At 40.9% G+C, this 14,524-nt stretch overlaps 2 gene segments (V, D, J or C); both read left to right on the top strand.

Moving 5' to 3' along the window:
* Window positions 1-2,448: 2,448 nt before the first annotated feature.
* On the top strand, window positions 2,449-3,124 carry LOC131906414 (immunoglobulin kappa variable 4-1-like). The segment is given in 2 exon segments: window positions 2,449-2,497; window positions 2,709-3,124. Coding segments are annotated over 2 exon segments (465 nt in total).
* Window positions 3,125-9,331: 6,207 nt separating this feature from the next.
* LOC131906413 (immunoglobulin kappa variable 4-1-like) lies at window positions 9,332-10,003 on the top strand. The segment is given in 2 exon segments: window positions 9,332-9,380; window positions 9,588-10,003. Coding segments are annotated over 2 exon segments (465 nt in total).
* Window positions 10,004-14,524: the final 4,521 nt, after the last annotated feature.

Here is a 14,524-nt window from a genome sequence, read left to right as displayed (position 1 = left end):
CAACATGTTGGAGTTACTTTTACCACTCTCTCTGGGAAGCAGTATTAGGTAGTGTGAAGTTGTATTCTAGAGCCTTCCGCTGTGCTCTCAAGCCTGTAGGCAGCAGCAGTGGCTGGAAGAAGCGTTTCTGTACCACAGATTATGGGAGAGACTGTGAGAGCCCACCATGCTGATTAGCTCATGGGGGCTGGCAGCCAGCTCCATCTTGCAGGCGGCTGTTGGAAGACACACTCTGTGCGGCTGCTGGCATGACACTGCAAGACCAGGAAGCCCAGTGTGGCTCCTTTTCTGTGCATTAAGAATACTCTTTAAGCTTTATTGGGTCTATGTGGATCAACACCTGATGGTGGGTGCCAATTCTCTGGTCCTGCATGCCCTGAACCTGATAGAAGAGAATGTGGAAAATAGACTTGAATTCATTGATTCACTTCCTGCACCAGTAGTGTAGACACTGAGATTGACAATTAATATAGGACCTCTTGAAACTGAAAAGCTTCTGTAAGGCAAAGGAAATGGACAATAAGACAAAATGGCAGCCTACAGAATGGGAAAAGACATTCACCAACCCCACATCTGACAGAAAGCTAATCTCCAAAATATATAAAGAACTCAAGAAATAGACATCAAAATACCAAATAATCCAATTAACTAATGGGGTACAGTTCTAAAAAGAGAATTCTTAACAGAGAAATCTCAAATGGTTCAAAGATATTTAAGGAATTGCTCAACATCCTTACTTATCAGGGAAATACAAATCAAAATGACTCTGAGATACTACCTTACACCTATCAGAATGGCTAAGATCAAAATAAGATAAAAAAACTGATGACAGCTTATGTTGGAGAGGATGTTGACCAAGGGGAACGCTCCTCCACTGCTTGTGGGAGTGGAAACTTGACAGTCACTTTGGAAATCAGTATGACAGTTTCTCAGAAAATTGAAAATCAGTCTACCTCAAGCCCACCTATGCCAGTCTTAGGCATATACCCAAAGGATGCTCAATCATACCACAAGGACACTTGCTGAACTGTGTTCATAGCAGCATTATTCATAATAGCCAGAACCTAGAAACAACCTAGATTCCCCTCAACTGAAGAATAAAGTGGTACATTTACACAATGGAGTATTATTCAGTTGTAAAAGACAATGATGTCATGAAGATTTCGGGAAAATGGATGGAACTAGAAAAAAATCATCCTTAGTGAGGTAACTGAGACCCAGAAAGATAAACACCATATATACTCATTCCTAAGTGGACGTTAGATATAAAGCAAAGGATAACCAGGCTGTAATCCATAGCCCCAGAGAGGCTAGGTAACAAGGAGGACACAAAGAGGGATGCATGGATTTCCCTGGGATGGAGAAATAGATGAGTTCTTCTGGGAAAACTGGGGCAAGGGAGTGGGTAGAGGGGAGGGCATGGGGAATGGGAACATGAGGAATTGGGATGGTCGAGTTGGGGGTGGGGCAGATGGGGAGAGTAGTGAAAGAGATATCTTGATAGAGAAGGCCATTACGCAGTTAGGGAGAAACATGGTGCCATGGAAACTCCCAGGAATCCACAAGAATGACTTCAGCTAAGACTCCTAGCAATAATGGAGAGGGTGCCTGAAGTGGCCTTTCCTGGAATCAGATTGGAGACTACCCTGTCACTGTAGAACCTCATCCAGGAACTGATGGAAGCAGATGCAGAAATCCACAGCTGAGCACTGAGCCAAGCTCAGGGAGTCTAGTTGAACAAGGGAGGAGGTATTATATGAGGAAGGGTGTTCAAGATCATGACAGGAAAAACCACGAAGACATCTGACCTGAGGTCATGGGAGCCCATGGACTCAAGACCCACAGCTAGGGTCCTTTCTGAGGAGTGGATGAGGGGGTAGAAAGGAGTTGGGAGATGGAAAAGATGAGAGTAGGGAGGGGAAACTCTGGTTGGTATGTAAAATAAATAAAAAATTCAATAAAAAGGAGTTGCTTATGAGATGGGAGATAATGAAAATAAGTAGCATTATTTCTCTCATTTTTTTCCTCTTCTCTTCATTCCATCCTTCCTTTCTTTTATTGTGCATTTTCTTACTGTATGTTTCCTAGTTTGTTGTTGTATCATTTCCCTAGGACTGTCAATTTGAGATAGCTCTCCTAATGTTTCTGCAAAAGTAACCTGATTTAAATATGTCTTCCATTTTAACCAAGGCTTCTATCAGAGATCCTAGTAGATTTCTGTTGGAGAGCTGTAAGCCAAAATCTTTCAGTGATTTCAAATGTTCTTTTGATGGTACATTTGCCTGTTGATTGACACCAGTCACTCTCACACACACTGCCCAGGCATCTGCATTTGTATTTGCTGACTGCTTTGCATGGGCCCCTCAAGCCCAGCCCAGCTGCTCAGAATTTATAAACCAGGCCTTTTCAGTGAGAACAGAGCTGCATCAGACAAGCATGGGGAGCAGGATGGAGTCACAGACCCAGGTCCTCATATCCCTGTTGCTCTGGGTGTCTGGTGAGAAATTTAAAAGTATTATAATCTTTTCACCTTTTCACAGTCACTTCATTGTATATAAGAAATTTACAATGTTGCCAGGGGGTAGTAGTTTTTAAAAATAATACTCTGACAATATGGCATTACAAGGACATTAAATGACAAATTTCATCTGTATTGAATACTGTGGGGATTTTTTATTATGCATGATCACTTGTTTTCCTGATTGAAGGTGCCTGTGCAGATATCGTGATGACCCAGTCTCCATCATCCCTGGCTGTGTCAGCGGGAGAGAAGGTCACCATCAGCTGCAAGTCCAGTCAGAGTCTTTTATACAGTGAAAACCAGAAGAACTACTTGAACTGGTACCAGCAGAAACCAGGGCAATCTCCTAAACTGCTGATCTACTATGCATCCACTCGGCACACTGGGGTCCCTGATCGCTTCACAGGCAGTGGGTCTGGGACAGATTTCACTCTCACCATCAGCAGTGTCCAGGCTGAAGACCTGGCAGATTACTACTGTCAGCAGCATTATAGCTATCCTCCCACAGTGCTTCAGCCTCCAATAAAAACCTCCTCTGAGAGTCTCACCAGCTGCCTACAGAACACACAGTCTTGGACCTGCACACTTCCCCCTTTTGGCTGAGAGCCAGTGTGCCTGAAACAGTTATGAAAACATTTGCAGAGCCCAGAAAAATATGATGAGTTCAATATCTCTTATGTCTTTTGGTATGAAAAACTTGTATATGATAATACAAAGGAGAACTCAGTATTATCTTTCTATTTGTTCTGTAACACATTAGCATAAACTCTGTTGCTTGACTATGGGGGATTTATCTTTTTATAGTCCTGGTGTCCATCATAAGAGTCTAGAGGCTGAAGTGACGATTATGACAAACTATATTTCTGTTGCCGGCTTTGGCAAGAGTGTTTCCTGCTCTTTCTAGATTCTGGAGGGCTTTCTGTCCTCCTTACTGGTGTCCATTTCTTCTGTCTTTTCTTTTCCTTTCCATAAATTCTTTTAACTTTTTATTACACTTAGTTAATTAATTACTTTCATCTCTACATGAGTGTGCATGTTTCTAGTTGCACATGTAACATGTCATGTTTCTAGAGGTCAGAAGACACTTGACTTGATTGTCTCTTTGATATTTGGGTTCTGAGGATCAAGCTCAGGTTTGTTATCAGGCTTAGTAGCAAGTGCTTTTGGCATATGAGCGATCTTGCTGGCCCTTAAAATCTCTTATTGATGTAAACTCATTGTACACAGTTTTCTTTTGTTTAGGTTCTTGGTTTTATTATTTCAAATGCACTTTGAAAGTCTTGCATTTATAATATACATCCACATGTTGTTTTTTAATTTTAAAAATATTTAACATTTTTTTAGTTAAGATTTTTTTATTCATTTTACATACCAACCACAGATCCTTCTCTCTTCTCTTGTCCCTCCCCTCAGCATTCCCCCCAGCCCACCCCATTCTTTCCTCAGATAAGGCAAGGTCTCCTATGGGGAGTCAGCAGAACCTGGTACATTCAGTAGAGGCAGGTCCAAGCCCCTCCACCTGTCTCAAGGCTGTTTGAGGTATCTCCCCATAGGGGTCCCCTTAAGCAGATCAAGCTACACAACTGTCTTGTTTACCCAGAGAGCCTTGTCCAGTCCTGTAGATGATATGATGGTATACATAAGTGACCCCAAAAATTCTACCAGGGAACTCCTACAACTGATAAACACCTTCAATAATGGAGCCAGATACAAGATTAACTCAAGAAATAGATGTTCTTAAGCATGAAAATGCTAAGTTAGATCACAAGAAGAATGGCAAGGAGGATCAGAACCTGTAGTCCATAGAATTCCAGGTAGAGCAGGAACATGCTAAAGCACAGCTGGAAAGACTCGACTAACAACTGGGAGAAAAGGGAGAAAGATACAAGACCTGTTGAAAACTGTGGAGAGGCTGCAGAAGGAGAGAAGAATGATGGTGTCCAGGTATAGCCTCGGGATCAGAGAGGAACCTTCTGCCAAAAGGCTGAAGGAAGAAGTTTGGCAACCAAATAGAGGAAATGCCAACTCTTTCCCTGGAACCCTACATGCCAAACTGTACCACTGACATGCCTTTACTGATCCCCATATTTCAGAGGCTTTATGAAAAAAACTACAGATTGAGAAATGAGCTACACAGTATGACTTCAGAGAGAAGTATGCTGAGGATGGAATCTGAATACAATACAATACAGCAATTTGAACACTCCATGAAAAGGGTCAAGGATGCTGCTGCTGTACACATTGAGCCCCTCAAAGCATCTCATGAGAGAGAAACAGAGAAACTCCTTTACAAAAATGGATTAGAAAATTCCTCTTCCAAAATAGACAAACTGCATCACAAAATCACAACTCAAGAGGTGCTTATAAAACATTTTCAAGGTCAAGTTAATGATCTGTAGGGTAAACAAGAATTCTTGCCTTTCTCGAGTTGAAAAAGAAATCCTACAGGACAGATTACAAAACTCTTGGGAGAATTCAACGAAGATAATGGAAACCATACATCAGAGATGAAACCTTTTATGGGCTTAGAAAGGATGATGGGGCAGATGGAGATGGAGCATAAGCAGGGAGAGCAGGAACTCCAACAGATAATACAGCAAACACACCAAGTAGTAGAAACTGAGCACAACAAAGGAGTTGAGAAATGGAAGAGACTTGCACAGCTAAAGAATCGGGAGCTGGATGAGTTCTGCACAAAATTAGACTCCTTACTAGAGGTTCTGTGGAAGGTGAACTAGATGTGCCAGTCGCTGCTGCAGAGGAAGTAAACACAGCAAGAGTTTTAGTTGGACCTCTGAACGGTGTGACCTCATTGAAAAACAGATGAAAATGTGCCACTTTTGGGACAGTGTTTGAAAAACATGGATCCACTACACAACCATATGTGGACATCACTAGAGTAACATGTCAGAATTAAGTGCCCTCAGCAAACAGGAAAAAGAACATACATGATAGTATATTTTACCACAAACCATTAACGAATCACATTAGAGATGACATTATGAGCAGGTTCTATTGGTGACTAGGGTTGCCCGGCCCCTTGATAGTCCCTTTCCAGGGTCCGGGAAGAATATACAAACAGCTGATAATTTAATCTTTGATGAAAAGAAATGAATCCATGTACACAGAACTCCTTAGTCCATATACTTTATTATTCTGTGTCAGTTCTCTTTCTACACAGCTTCTGTTCTGCTCTCATCCCCTAGCTCCTTTCTTGCCTGATTTGTCTCTACCTATAACTGTTGTCCCCTCTAAGTTCTATCTTAATTCTGCCCAATCTTAGTTCTGCCCCATCTAGATTTTTTATTTTATTTTATTTTACAATACAATTCAGTTCTACATATCAGCCATGGATTCCTTTGTTCTCCCCCCACCCGCCCCCCTCCTCTTCCCCCTAACATACCTCCTATTCCCACTTCCTCCAGGGCAAAGCCTCCCCCAAGGACTGAGATCAACCTGGTAGACTCAGTCCAGGCAAGTCCAGTCCCCTCCTCCCAGGCCTAGCCAAGCGACCCTGTATAAGCTCCAGGTTTCAAACAGCCAACTCATGCAATGAGCACAGGACCCAGTCCCACTGCCTGGATGCCTCCCAAAGAGATCAAGCCAATGGACTATCTCACCCATTCAGAGGGCCTGATCCCGTTGCCCGCCCCCCCCCCCCCGAGCCATTGGTTCATAGTTCATGTGTTTCCATTTGTTTGGCTATTTGTCCCTGTGCTTTATCCAACCTTGATCTCAACAATTCTCGCTCATATAAACCCTCCTCTTTCTCACTAATTGGACTCCCGGAGCTCCACCCGGGGCCTAGCCATGGATCTCTGCATCCAGTTCCCTCAGTCATTGGATGGGGTTTCTAGCACGACAATTAGGGTGTTTGGCCATCCCATCACCAGAGTAGGTCAGTTTGGGCTGTCTCTCGACCATTGCCAGCAGTCTATTGTAGGGGTATCTTTGTGGATTTCTGTAGGCCTCTCTAGTACTTTGCTTTTTCCTATTCTCATGTGGTCTTCATTTACCATGGTCTCCTCTTCCTTGTTCTCCCTCTCTGTTGTTGATCCAGCTGGGATCTCCCGCTCCCCCAAGCCCTCTTTCCCTCCACCCTTGCCCTTCATTACCCCCACTCATGTCCAGATTGTTCATGTATATCTCATCAATTTCTCCATCATTGGGTGATCCCCATGTCTTTCTTGGGGTCCTGTTTTCCAGGTAGCCTCCCTGGTGATGTGAGTAGCAGTCCAGTCATCCTTGTTCCACATCTAGTATCCTGCTATGAGTGAGTACATACCATGTTTGTCTTTCTGAGTCTGGGTTACCTTACTCAGGATGATTTTTTCTAGATCCATCGGTTTGCCTGCAAACCTCATGATGTCATTGTTTTTCTCTGCTGAGTAGTATTCCATTGTGTATATGTACCACATTTTGTTTATCCATTCTTCAGTTGAAGGGCATCTAGGTTGTTTCCATGTTCTGGCTATTACAAACAATGCTGATATGAACCTAACCAAACAAGGATACAGCAAAGAAAGAGAACTACAGACCGATCTCCCTTATGAACATTGATGGAAATATACTCAATTAAATACTGGCAAACAGACTCCAAGAACACATCAAAACAATTATCCACCATGATCAAGTAGGCTTCATCCCAGGGATGCAAGGGTGGTTCAACATACGAAAGTCTGTCAATGTAATACACCATATAAACAAACTCAAAGAAAAAAACCACAGGATCATCTCACTAGATGCAGAAACGGCATTTGACAAAATCCAACACCCCTTCATGATAAAGGTCTTGGAGTTATCAGGAATACAGGGAACATACCTAAACATAATAAAGGCAATTTATAGCAAGCCAACAGCCAACATCAAATTGAATGGAGAGAAACTCAAAGCAATTCCACTAAAATCAGGAACAAGGCAAGGCTGTCTGCTCTCCCCATACTTATTCAATATAGTACTTGAAGTTCTAGCCAGAGCAATAAGACAACATAAAGAGATTAAAGGGATACAAATTGGAAAGGAAGAAGTCAAGCTTTCCCTATTTGCAGATGACATGATAGTATACTTGAGTGACCCCAAAGATTCCACCAAGGAACTGCTACAGCTTATAAACACCTTCAGCAACATAGCAGGATACAAGATCAACTAAAAAAGATCAGTACCCTTCCTATATACAATTGTCTGTTTCTTAAGATGGTGTGATAAGAGTTTACAGAGGAGATCTCAAAATGCTCATCAGAAATAATTAATATTTTGTACATGAAAGGTAAGTGTATATAATTAATGCAAAATAAAAGGTAAGTGCAAGTTACTTAAAAGCTTTCTTAGAAGAGGGAGGACGGGGGAATCTGTGGATATGTAAAACAAATAGAAAGTCTCTTAATAAAAATATTCTTGTCTTAATACTTAAATGTTAATGTCAGATAATTACTTTGTTTTGTATATCAAATGCCATAAGCTGCTTTGTAACCAGTTGATTAATAGTATGTATATTTTTTTTAGAGATTGTCTCCATGCATAGAATAGACCAGCCTAGAACTTTCTATGTACCCATAGTTGGCCTCAAACACCCCATGCTCCTGCTTCTTTCTCCATATTTCTGTGATTACAGATGTGAATTTTGACTCTTTGCCATGATATTTTATTTATTTATTTATTTATTTATTTATTTATTTATTTATTTATTTTTGTACTTTATACATATTACTGGGTTTATAATTTATTTCATATATATGCTCTTAGAGTCCACTAACCTGAAGTCCAGGCAGATTCTGTGATTTCTATTATTGCTATTGATTTTCATTCATATTCAAATATTTTTTTTCCTTTGGATGGCAACAATCTCTGATGGTGTGTTCTATTGGTTTCTGTAAAATTGTTGCTTGATTTAGGATGGCTGTGTCCCCTTCTGGGAAGTGTTTCCCCCTCTTCACTCTGTCAGCAAGACCATCTTAACCCAGTTAAATACTTCTAATTTCTAAATTATCCTAGAATATGCATTTCTGGAGTAAATACTGTTGGCAGTGTTGGCCTTCCATGACTTCTGGAAGAAATCTTGTTTATTTCATTCCACTCCAATTTAGAACCCTCTTTCTGTCTCCTGAAGTTGTAGGGAGGATGCATGTTAGTGTCTGTTGGGTTTACCTTTGCTTCGAGATTAAAGTTGCTCTGACATCAGGTTTAAATTAATGCCCCAGGATCACCAAAGAATGATTATGGGCTTCTCTTTACATCTCTTTTCCATGTTTGGCCTGGAAACTGGAGTCCAAATGTCTGAGGCACTGTTCACTGTCCTTACTGTAAGAGCTGCTTTGGAAAGGGGAGATAATGAAATAATGAAAATAATGAGCATTAGTTCTCTCTTTTTTTGGGCTTTCCTCTTCTTCCTTCCATCCTTCCTTTCTTTCATTGCATATTTACTTACACTATGTTACCTAATTTGTTGTAATTTTTTGAACATATCATTTCCCCAGGACTGTCAATCTCATATAGCTTTCCTAATGTTTCTGCACAAGTCACCTGATTTAAATATGTCTTGGATTTTAACCAAAGCATCTATTAGAGATCCTAGTAGATTTCTGTTGGAGAGCTGTAAGCCAATATCTTTCAAGGATTTCTCATGCTCTTTATGTTGGTATATTTGCCTGATGATTGACACCAGCCACTGTCACACACACTGCTCAGGCATCCGCCTTTGTATTTGCTGACTGCTTTGCATGGGCCTCTCCAGCCTAGACCAGCTGCTCAGAATTTATAAACCAGCGCTTTACAGTGAGAAGTGAGCAGCATCGGACAGACATGGGGAGGAAGATGGAGTTGCAGACCCAGGTCCTTCTGTCCCTGCTGCTCTGGGTGTCTGGTGAGAAATTTTAAAGTATTATAATCATTTTAGAGTTACTTCTTTGTATATAGAAAATTTACAATGTGTGCCAGGGTGTAATATTTTTTATGCAATAATACTCTGACAATATGGCATTATAAGAACATTAAATGAGAAATTTCACCTGTATTGAATTCTGTAGTTTTTTTTTTTATTACACATGATCATTGCTCTTCCATATGGCAGGTGCCTGTGCAGATATCACGATGACCCAGTCTCCATCCTCCCTGGCTGTGTCAGTAGGAGAGAAGGTCACCATTAGCTGCAAGTCCAGTCAGAGTCTTTTAGACAGTGATGACCAGAAGAACTACTTGAACTGGTACCAGCAGAAACCAGGGCAGTCTCCTAAACTCCTGATCTACTGGGCATCCACTCGGGACACTGGGGTCCCTGATCGCTTCACAGGCAGTGGGTCTGGGACAGATTTCACTCTCACCATCAGCAGTGTCCAGGCTGAAGACCTGGCAGATTATTACTGTATGCAAGAACACAGTTTTCCTCCCACAGTGCTTCAGCCTCCAGCAAAAACCTCCTTTGAGAGTCTCACCAGCTGCCTGCACCACACACAGCCCTGGACCTGCGCACTTCCCCCTTCTGCCTGAGAGCCTGAACATCAATGAACACTCACAAAAATGTTTGCAGAGCCCAGCAAAATTAATGCGTTCAATGTGTACTATGTCTTTGGGTATGAAGAAAAACCTTTATATGATAATACAAAGGAGAACTCAGCATTATTTTCCTTTCATTCTTTGCTTGAATGTGAGGGATTTTTCTGTTTATAGTTGTGGAGTCCGGTGTCCAGCATAAGAGTCTGTGGGCTGAAGTGACAATGATGACAAACTGTATGTTGGTTTGGAGGCTGTGGAAGAGTGTTTCCTGCTTTTTTCTAGACTCTGGAATTCTTTCTTAGATTCTAGAATTCTAGATTCTGGAGTGCTTTCTTACTTCCTTACTGCTCTCCATTTCTTCTGTTTTTTTTTTTTCTTTTCCTTTCCATAAATTCCTTCAACATTTTTTTTACATTTTCTTTAATGTGCATATGAGTGTGCTTGTTTCTAGGTGCACATGTGACAAGGCATATTTCTAGAGGTCAGAGGACACTTGGACTTGAATATCTCTTTGTTGTTTGGGTCTGGGATCAAGCTCAGGTTTGTCATCAGGCTTGGTGTCAAGTGTCTTTGCCATCTGATCCATCTTGCTGACACTTAAAATATTTTATTGATGTTAAGTCACTGTACACAATTTTCTTAAAAGCAATATTTTTCCAGTATATCATATTTTGACCCTATGCACTAACCTTTCCCATTCCTCCTTCCCTTTCCTGCTATCTTTTCTTCCCTAGTTCTTCTTCTACTTTTATCTGTCTATGTCATACATACAGACACACCCCCATACTCAACACATACATATACATACACACATATACATACATAGATACACACATATCCATATCCATACACACATATACACAATACATACATGGACTTCACATACTCAGAATCCACATAATTAGGATCCACAAAAGAGGGAAATGTGATATTTGTTGCCTTTTTTTCTCAGGTCACATCTCCCTCTGAAGTCTCCATATCTGATTTGCAACTGTAGAATCTGAGAAACCTCTGTCCACTCTAATGGTGGATATAACTTTATGTCAGCAGATGCTGCCTTCAAGTCTTTACATTTCATATCAATTAATAAAGCTTAATGTTTTCAGAAAGGAATATTTTGTGCTTCTATGTAAAATCAATGTGCTAATTAATCATGTCCATATTCTGGTTAAGAAACTTATTGAGCATCTATTTCAGAGATATGGCAGGGAACAAGTGTGTTATAGACTACATAAAATTGCTGGTGATCTCCAACAAATGCCTTAAAGTTGAGTGATTTTGAGTAGTGAAACTTGAGTGTAGGTTGATAAATTTAGAAAAGCATCAGAGAAACCGAAAGGGTTGTGTAAACCAAGAGCTACAAATCATAACACAGAAACACAGGATCCTTAAATATCAAATAAAAAATGATGCCCCAAAGGATCATAATTCCCATAAGGATTCAACTCGAAGATCTGAAATAGGTACAATGTTGGGTAGAGATTTCAAAAACATGCTCATAAAAATGTGAATCACCATAAGAGATACAAACAAAAAATTTATTCAGTCAGAAATGGAAGACGAATCTTAAAAGATCCTATTAATAAAAAAAACAAAAACAAAAACAAAAAACAAAAAACAGTGAAGCCAGATAGGTATTGGGGTGAATTCTGAAAGATCAGAGAAGCAGAACAAGCCACAGCCAACCTCATCTCCCAACTCATCTGATTCTGTTTCCATGAATCCTCAGATTGAAAGCTTCTGAGTTCTCACCCAAATGAATCTCAGCTGAACTGCTGCTAAAAATCCTAGAAGCTTAAAAGCCTGTAGTTCTTGGTCCTCATGCCTTATATACCTTTCTGCTTCCTGACATAACTTTTTGGGATCAAAGATGTGTGTCTTTCCCAAGCAAGATATGAGATCTCAAGTGCTGGAATTAAAGGTATGTGTCACCATGCCTGGCTGTTTCTCATGTAGCCTTGAACTCACAGAGATCCAAACGGATCTCTGCCTCCTGAGTGATAGGATTAAAGGTGTGTGTGCCACCATTTTCTGGCTCCCAGGTCCAATCTAGTGGCTGTTCTGTTTTCTGACCCCAGATAAGTTTTATTAGGGTACACAATATATGGGGGACACAATGTATCACCACACAAGAAGTTAGTGATATATGGACAAATATAAGCAAGATGAATAAAACAGGCAGCTACAGGGCAGAAAAAGTGAGTAAGGGGAAAACCAAAATTGGAATGCTGGGAGTTAAACTGAGTGTGTTAGATTCAACACACTGAACAAAGAAATCATCAACAGTCTCAATAAAACAGAAGAAGGACATCCTGGATCAAGGTTGTAGTAGAAGAAACAACATTGAAGTATCATATGTTAAAAAAATTATCATGACTATAATATCAAACAATTCTAGCATGTGATGAAGAGACCCATACCAAGAATCATAAGATAGAGAAGATCTGAGATAAAAACCAAAGACATAGGGAACATATTGAGTGAAATGAGAACAGAAAATTACATATAAAAAGGAAAAAGTGACAAACACAGAAAGGCATTTAGTTGTCTAAATGGATGACACCAGAGAAGAACCTCCCCATGTCACAGATTGTGTCTATAATGTAAAAAGTACAAAGGAAAAAAATCCAATGATATAATGGACAAATGCCAACTCAACTCCAATGACAAATCTGTCAGAATGATGTCTGAACTCTCATTTGAAACCTTAAAGTCCAGAAAACATGGCACAATATATTTCAGGTCTTGATAGTAAGTAATTGTTAAATTGGTTACCTATTTCCAGCAAAATTGTATATTTTTGTTTAAAAAAAAAACTTTTTTACATAGCAACCATAGTTCCTCCTCCTTTCCCTCCTCTCACTCCCCCCTCTCTCCCACTCCACATGGACTACTCAGAGAGAGTAAGGCCTCCCATGGGGAGTCAACAAAGTCTGGCATATGAAGTTGAGGCAGGACCAAGTCCCTCCCACCTGCATCAAAGCTGAGCAAGATATTCCTCCATAGGGAGTGGGCTCCAAAAAGCCAGTTCATGTACTTGGGATAAATCCTGGTCCCACTACCAGGGGCCCCACAACAGATCAGGTCACACAACTGTCACCCACATTCAGAGGACATAGTTAGGTCCTGTGCAGTTTCCCTAGCTGTCAGTCCACAGTCCCTGAGCTCCCACTAGCTTGGGTCAGCTGACTCTGTGGGTTTTCCCATCATATTCTTGACCCCCTCTTGCTCATAAAATCTCTCTTTCCTCTCTTTGACTGGACTCCAGAAGCTCAGTCCAGTGATTAACTGTGGATCTCTGCATCTGCTTCCTTCAGTTACTGGATGAAGGTTTTATGATGACAATGAGGGTAGTCACCAATCTGATTACAGGGGGAGGCCAGTTCAGATACCCTCTCCACTATTGCTTGGAGCCTTAGCTGGGTTCATCCTGGGAATTTCTCTAGCACCAGGTTCCCCCATAACCCCATAATGACTCCCTCTATCAAGATATCTCTTTCCTTGTTCTCCCTCTCTGTCCCTGCCCCAACTCAACAATCCTGTTCCCTCATGTTCCCTTCTGCCATCCCCCTCACCCCTCCCTGTGCATGCTCCCAGTTTACCCAGGAGATCTTATCTCATTCCATCTCTTAGGGAGATTTATGCATGTCCCTCTTAGAGTCCTCCTTGTTACTGAGCTCCTTGGGAGTTGTGGACTGTAGTCTGGTTACCCTTTGCTTTATGTCTAATATCCACTTATGAGTGAGTACATACCATGTTTGTCTTTCTGTCTGTGGGTTACCTCACTTAGGATTTTTTTTTCTAGTTTCATCCATTTGCCTTAAAATTTCATCATAGCCAGAACCTGGAAACAACCTAGATGCCCCTCAACAGAAGAATGGATAAAGAAAATGTGGTACATTTGCACAATGGAATATTACTCAACAGTAAAAAGGCAGAATTGTATTATAAATTGAGGGAAAAATAAGGACATTACAAGACAATCACAAACTAAGATGTTTCATGACCATGAAGACAGCCCTTCAGAAGATACAATAAAATACTATGCACACAGAAAAAACAGTGTTTCAATCATGAGAGCACAGACATAATGTACATGTCATGAGAGAAATAGATGAATAATGGCTATCAGGAAAGGAATCTAGTCTGTCCAACACTATAAGCCGGAAAACCTTAATGAAGTTGAGGAGTAGGGGAAATGGAAAACAACTCAAATCTTTCCCAGCAAGCAGTGCAGTGAGAGTGCACTCCCCAGATGGAATCTCAAAGTAACAGATTGTGATTCCCCAGGGCCGGCCACAAAATCACTTGGGATACACTTAAAATACTCTAGGGAATTCTTTGTTAATCCTAACTGCCATAGAGTGACACAAGAGCAGGTGTCCTGTGAGCACCAAGTCAAGCTTTTCTGGGCTGATTTGCATATTGAGGCAAGACAGCTTGCCTGTTCCCATGAGGCAGCCTCTCCTCCAGCTCTCAGACATGGGGTCAGCTCTTCTCCTGCTGTGGGTACTG

Source organism: Peromyscus eremicus, chromosome 3, assembly GCF_949786415.1.
Source record: "Peromyscus eremicus chromosome 3, PerEre_H2_v1, whole genome shotgun sequence".
NCBI lineage: Eukaryota > Metazoa > Chordata > Mammalia > Rodentia > Cricetidae > Peromyscus > Peromyscus eremicus.
This window is presented reverse-complemented; position numbering and strand designations above follow the sequence as displayed.